Source organism: Borostomias antarcticus (genome assembly GCF_949987555.1).
Source record: "Borostomias antarcticus genome assembly, chromosome: 6".
Lineage (NCBI taxonomy): Eukaryota > Metazoa > Chordata > Actinopteri > Stomiiformes > Stomiidae > Borostomias > Borostomias antarcticus.
The window spans coordinates 20,320,297-20,327,796 of NC_140239.1; the positions used below are offsets into that span (position 1 = coordinate 20,320,297).

General features: G+C 46.6%; 1 protein-coding gene across 1 annotated transcript in view; it reads left to right on the forward strand.

Annotated features, from left to right (window-relative positions):
• The window catches only part of nrxn3b (neurexin 3b), a gene marked incomplete at both ends in the record, with an annotated part of 275,203 nt that overhangs the window by 115,122 nt on the left and 152,581 nt on the right, over positions 1-7,500 (forward strand). Inside the window, one exon of the mRNA XM_084439792.1 lies at positions 6,863-6,982. Within this exon, the coding sequence (XP_084295918.1) occupies positions 6,863-6,982 (120 nt within the window). The remainder of the gene's footprint in view (positions 1-6,862; positions 6,983-7,500) is intronic.

The following is a 7,500-nucleotide window of genomic DNA, read 5'->3' on the forward strand; positions in this document are numbered from 1 at the left end:
CCGTCCTCTGCTGCTTGGACCCGTTGGCAATGGCTTGCATGGGTCCAACGAAGTCCTCTCAGATCGCTGTCTGCGTGATGAGTAGAAACTGGTACGGCCCGAGCCACCTCGGCGAGTTCCAGCTCCTTCGTCTGTGGTCGTGGACCAGGACCCAATCCCCAGGAGAGATGTGATGCAGGAACCCCTCCTTAGCCTCAGGAAATGGCGGTCCTCACTCTGTTGGAGACATCTGTTAACATCCTCCGCCACCCCTGTTTTTGAAACATGATCTGGCCCGTGGGCTAGTTTGAAAGCATAATGAAAACATGAACGAGGTAGTACAGGTTTGTCATTAGGCCCTAGATACAGGTTAGTTTGGTGGTGGAAATGTGCACTTAGTCCTTCATTTCTTTTTCTCCGCAGGTGGAGCAGATGCTTGTAGGTCAGAAATGTAGGCTCTTGAACTGAACCCGGTCCATCCCTGTACTGCTCCACTTAGGGCCGGCCCGGGTCGTGCTGCTGGAGGGCTCACCTCGGCGCTCCCGCCTCCAGCACAGGCTGATGAAGTGCTCCGTCTGTGGATCCACAGATGAGAGAGACAAACAGAGACAAAACAGAGCAAAAGAGAGTCCTCTGGTCTGGTCTCCCTGTTCCCTTCTTTGGTCAGGAACGGTTATTCAACAGTCTGTAGGAGATACTCAGAAACATGGTTAAGCGCAAGCTCCTGCTTTGGGGAAAAAATGTTGTTATTCTGTCAGGAAAACTTAAACAGGGTGACTGTTCAAGTGTCATTTAGAGCCAGTCTGCAGTAGCCTACAGTGACATCAGGGGCAGCGTTAGAATGACTTCAACACGCCCAGTCCCCAGTCATGATCAAGGCAATTGGATTTGGCTCTAGCAGTTCTCTTGCGATTTTATGAAAAGAAAATAACCCCATATTATCGTCTCAACAGAACAACACCCCCTAAGGGTGAAAGCAAAAATTTCCTGAAGTCAGGATAAAAATAGAGATGGGGCAAAGAAAATGACACTAAAATGAACTGGCTTCATTTACAATTAACTAATCAAAATACTCCATCAAAGCTTCATTTGTATAGCTAAAATTTGTATATCTAAAACCTTCCCTCTTCTGCATTTGAGGACAGAGTATTTGGGCACTGCTCCTGTTTCATACTTATCTGTCGCTCACAGTGAGTTGGTGACATGGCGTTGGTCTGCATCTCACGAAACCCAGATCGCCCATCTGTAGGGAAACAGGCCAGTAATCTCCATCTCCACCTCCGGTCTGTGCCCGTCTCCTGGTTCGGCATTCACCCATCACTCCCGGAACGACAGTTGTCTGTAAAAAAACACTCAGAAAAAACACTCAGGCCCGATGAATGTGCCTCAAACTATAAACATGAGATATTTAACATACTCATTTAAAAAATATATATGGGTTATGAGATGCTGCATTGAGATTAAGACACTAGCAACCCTTATCTATTCCCCCCACTATTATGCACAAACCTTATGTTTTAAGCTACATATCAGAAAGAGAGACAAAACAAACACAGTTAAACAGACCAACAGCAGGTTTTAATGTCCCCAGGAAGGCATGATCCAGGCTCCTCAAAGACCTGCCGCCCAGGGTCCATAGCACCTGAAAATTAAGACTCAAAACACAGACTGGGTTCAATAGCAGAGGAGAAGGCCTAATGCCAGCTCCTCAAAAAACACATTATCATTATATGAATGAAAATTCATACAGTAGAAATGCATAAAACGAACAGCTTATGGCCATTCATTGACTATTGAAACAAAACTCCTGAATCAAACACCTATTCAACCCTGTCAGACTTTTGAGTTCGCTCTACATCTATTTTATCCTGTTTATAAAACTCTCTATCTTGGGTAGTTTAAATCACCCTTATGGGTTGTTCAAGGGAAATCCAGCAGGTGGCGCTCGACCCCAAATCGGAGGCTCTTCCTTTTCATTCAGCTTGCGGTAACTGTGACACCGTTCAATCCAGTGGCCATACTGACCACAATGGAAGCATGAATCATCTCTATCTTCACTTCGATTATACCTTTTTCCTCGCCTAACCCTACCAGAACGCTTCCTATTGTTTCTCTGTCGCCACTGTGGTCGTTGTTGGTTCCACCTCGCACCAGCAGTCTGATTGTCCAGCTGTTGTAACTGAGCAGCTTGTAATCTGGCTGCACCTAGCTTCATTTCTTTCAACTCCCTCTCTTCAATGTGATCACGAAGACGCTCCGCATAGCGGAAATGATCAACAACTTCTTCGAGAGAAGTCGATTCCCAGGTGTGGCACATCAACCTAACTTGGTCGGACAAAGAGGAGAGAGAGTTATTCATCAATTGTTGTTTCAAAATCTTTTTATAATCGGCGTTCGCTTTGTCCATGCCACTGTGTGCGGCGAAAACTGATTCTAGTCGTTCCCAAAATTTCTCGAACTGTTGATCGGAATTTTGTTTGCAATATGTGATACGGTCCCAATCCATCTTTTTAGGGAATCGAGTTTTGATTCTGTTCAACAGCGCAGTGTTTTGGTCAGAAAAATCGGCATGATTAAAAGGCAATGTAATGTCAAACGGATGTTTCACATCCACCCATTTTAGCCCAAGGCACTGTCTCATGATCATGGCGATTTCCTCTGCGTGAGGCTCATACATACGAACTAAACTGTTAAAAAGATTTTCAAACTCGTCAATGTCTTTGGTTGGATCGGGCAAGGTTTTAGCTATTTCACGTAGTTCATCAGAGCGCCAGGGTCTATAAACCGTAATCTCTGGAGTCCAGGCCGCATAACCAGCTGCATAATTTATTTGTGAAGGGCGAGGAACAGGGTTTGGGCAGCGTATCAGAGGCGCGTGTATTTGCGGTCCCTCCAGACTATCTCTAGCCATTTGCAGTTGTTCCAAATTAACCTTAGCCTCAGATATAGCTCTAGCCAAATCTTCCTTATACCTCGTAGAAAGGGGCGAAATGAGAGAAGGGGCGTGGCTAATGGCGGGAGCATGAAAAGGGGAAAGAACAGCCTGGTTGGGTGTGAGCACGGAGCAACGAGTCGACTCTGATTCTAAATCAGAGTTATTCTGCTGGGGAAATGGCGGAGAGACTGTTTTCTGAATCTCCTTATCTTTCCTTCCTGACCTAAAAACCCGCTCTCGTGCTACTCTCTCCCAAATCTTAAAAACAGACCAGTCTACAGAATTAACAGGCTTTTCCCTTAACCTAATCATCTCAACCACCTCTAGCTGAGCCCGAATCTTAGCTAAAAATTTAACACTAAATGTCAGATATTGATGTAAGAAATCGAAAAATGCTTTAGCACATAACGAAAATCTGCCAACAAACGCTCGCAGAATAATGCTTGAGCGCAACAATCTCCTCAGGCTAGACACGTTTAGCAGTAGAATTCTGTGACCTCCTCTAGCATATTTTAGTAGCCGGGGTTACAGGGACACCTAGTGGTGATCCCAAAATGTTGCATGTATGACCCGGAAGTTGTCTTTGGCAGCGCGGGGAAATTTAAAGAAACAAATCCCTAAATAACCACGACGCAGCCCAAACCCCCAAAACAGCAATGAAAGGAAACCTTATGGTTAACTCACGGCGGGAAAGAATACAATTTCGAAAGAAACACACATTAAGACATTAAATTCGCTTAGTACTCACTCAGTCAGGAATCTCTTTGTTCTCCCTCTGGCTCAAGGCGGATCACCGGGAGTTGTTTTCCGGCGTCTCCTAGGCAACCAGTTAGCTAGCCTACTGGGAATCTAGCAGAAATTTTTACAGTCTAAAAAGGGTACAAAACAATACTTTACCTGGATCCATGGCGCGCGTAACAAACATACAATCAAGAGCCGAGGCTCAAAAATGCAATCAAAAAATCCCACTGAGCCGGCGAAAAATAGCGCTTAGACAAACATAAAGACAACACAACCCCGTTCGGGGACAAAAAACAGACACTCCGGAGATTAGCTGGTAATCGCACTCACTGCGAACTTCAACCCATTTGGAAATCGCACTCACTGCGAACTTCAACCCATTTGGAAATCGCACTCACTGCGAACTTCAACCCTGTGGGAATCGCACTATCTGCGAACTTCAATTCTGTGGAAATCGCACTCACTGCGAACTTCAACCCTGTGGAAATCGCACTATCTGCGAACTTCAATAGGTTCCCTTCTGTGCTAATTCTGGAACATCGAGCTAAAGCAACCCAAAACGTTATCCTAGAAGTGCACTTTCACTTCTTAACTACAGCCGAGCCGACAAACAATCTAAACTGTAGTCTACATCAACTGTAAGGGAGCGAGTCCCAAACCCAAAACACACCTCTTCTGAAGAGAACCCCCGGTAGCCTAAACAAGGACGAAGTCAAAACGACAATACGATATAAATATGTATATTGCTGTTCACATCTCCTTGGATAGTTACTTACTTAATACCCACGCTGGGGTTTCCTGTTTTCAACCAATCCAGACCAACACAACTGAACCAAATCAAGGCAAATACAACTCAGAACCACAAGAGGGTTCGTTTAAACGTACCTGTGCGCTTCAAGAATCCAGTGGAAGAACTGAGGAAATAATCTCACCGTGCGCTCTGGCGCAAGAGAGAAAATTGATTTTCCAACGCCCACTATGGACCGACACGTCTGCCGATCAGTCCTATCCACTGGAATCCCGAAGCCAAACGCAGGCAGTGCTCCCATTCCCGTTCGCCAAACTGTGATAGTTATTTTAGACTTGTCTAGTCCAAAGATTTACCAAGATACGTTCAAAAGGTTGAGTCTGGTTTATTGAATGAAATCAAATACTTGCGCAAGGACTTCCTGAACAACGCAAACAAAGGTGGTTTGTCAGAGAAGTGAAGTCAGTCACTTCTGGCTGTGGCTTATGTACAGTCCAAAACAAAGGTACAGTGTTTCCAGGATGTGATTGGCTACTGCATTGTACATGAATGGCAGGCGTGGCCAAGAGTAAAAACATGTGACATGAGAAAACAAAGAAAACAGAGGTCTGAATCAGGGCAGGAAAGACAAGGTGTGGCCTTTCTGACTTGGACAAAAGAGCGAGGCAGAGCTATGCAGAGTGTTTACAATTACAAAAGGGGGGGAGAGTTGGTGTTTTACATTAGACTGAAACTGGGGTTTTGCAGGGGACTTGGGGGGAGGTGATAAATTACAAAGACAAAGGCTAAGGTGTTTGGATGTAAATTCCTGGACAGCAGTACAATACAAAACAATAGAAAAATATGGTTTGTGTACAGTATGTGAGTGTGTGTGTAGTTGTGTGTGTGTGTGTGTCACAGGCAGGCAGACAGGTGACAGGCCGTTAGAGTCCATTGTTCAAGCACCTTGTTAAAAACGCTGTCCCTGAGGCCTGCCAGTCCGGGCCAGGAGGCCGCCATAGCATTTTCCAGACGGCAGCAGCTGGAACAGGCAGTATGATTGGGGCGGCTGGAGCCTTTGATGATCCTGCAGGCTTAACTGGAACTCCGACCGCTGTGTAGCTCCCGGATGGAGGGAAGTTCACGCCCACTGATGCGCTGTGCAGTCCACAACATCCTCTGCAGCAATTCGCAGTTGATGGCAGAGCAGTTTCCATACCAGTCAGGATGCTCTCAGCTGCGCCTCTGTAGGATCTGCAAGATTCTGTAGAACTGATTCTGGTATTTGCGCATCGGACAGGTTTAAGGAGCTACTCTGTCAACCTTTCCCTTTTTCTTCCTCTATCTCCCTCTCTTCTCTCTCTCTCTCTTTCTCTCTCTCTCTCTCTCTCTCTCTCTCTCTCTCTCTCTCTCTCTCTCTCTCTCTCTCTCTCTCTCACTCTCTCTCTCACACACACACAATGCCATCACAGGTATTCCTCTGTTGAGATGAGAAAATTGTCTTAGAGAGCGAGCCCTCCCAGGCAGACACACGCACACACGCACACACAAGCACACACACGCGCACACACACACACACACACACACACACACACACACACGCACACGCACACACACACAGGCAGTCATGAAGTTGAATACCATCGCCTTGCATTACACAGTAAACGCACTTTCTGACAGCAAAATGTCTGTCTCACCAGAATGTCTCTGTCTTGCACAAGACAATTGCACTTAAACACCTTGTTTATTTGCAGTTATCTTTGTTTTTTATGTGTGTTTTTTATTCAGTCTGTTTATCTTTGTTAATCTGGAGCCTGGGATTAAGTTCTCCAGAATCCAGCCGGTGTGACTATGTGATGCATCAGTTCACATCTGCATCTCCCTCTTAAAGCACTTATTCAGAAGTGAGACCCAGTATTTGTGGAGGAGAATGAACACACCTGATTTGTCATTGAATACTTCCCTCAGCCCCTAGGCCGAAGTGCATACTCAGAAGTACAGTATGCATTACCTCAGTAGTATGCACTACCTCAGAAGTATGCACTTCTCCTCTGATGTATTCTACTTTTTCTTTTTTGGTCTTTTTTTTTTTTTCTTCTTCTTCTTCTTCTTCTTCTGAATCCAGGCTGTTCAATGTTGTCTAGTCTCTGGCTGTTTGGTCTACTGCTGGGAGACCTGTGGAGTTGTTAATGACACATGTTAATGACTGTCTGTGTACAGCACATCATCATAGTCCCCCCCCCCCAAATAAACAAAATCCTGTTGTGCCCTTGCCTGTACCCACGTAGATGGAATGCTCTGTTCTTGCCTTCATCTCTACAAAACAAGAGATTTCTGTGGGAATGTTACAGCCAGCATGCCCCCCCCCCACCACCCCCCAACCCCCTGTCTCTGACATGCATGAGTCCTGCTGTGTGTGGCAGCTCAGTAGCGCCCCCCTGTGGTAGCCTCACCGTCTCTGTCTCTCCGGGCGGCGCCAGGTCCCAGCACCACCTGTCAGGAGGACTCGTGCGCCAACATGGGCGTGTGCATGCAGCAGTGGGAGAACTTCACCTGCGACTGCACCATGACCTCTTACACGGGGACGCAGTGCAACGACCGTGAGTACCATTTGCTTTCTACACATGCGCGCTCGCACGCACACACACACACACACACACACACACACACACACACACACACACAAACATACCAACGCACTTGTTGTGTCATGTGTCATGATGTCCACTGTGAGGGATGCACCCCTGCGTGAGTATCTGCTGGTCTGTGCTAGTGTTTGCTGGTCTGGGCCAGTGTCTACTGGTCTTGGCTAGTGTCTACTGGTCTTGGCTAGCGTCTACTGGTCTGGGCTAGTGTCTGCTGGTCTGGTCTGGGCTAGTGTCTACTGGTCTTGGCTAGCGTCTGCTGGTCTGTGCTAGTGTTTGCTGGTCTGGGCTAGTATCTGCTGTTCTGGGTTAATATCTGCTGGTCTGGGCCAGTGTCTACTGGTCTTGGCTAGCGTTTGCTGGTCTGTGCTAGTGTTTGTTGGTCCTGGCTAGTGTCTGCTGGTCTGGGCTAGCGTCTGCTTGTCTGGGCCTGTGTCTACTGGTCTTGACTAGTGTCTACTAGTCTTGACTTG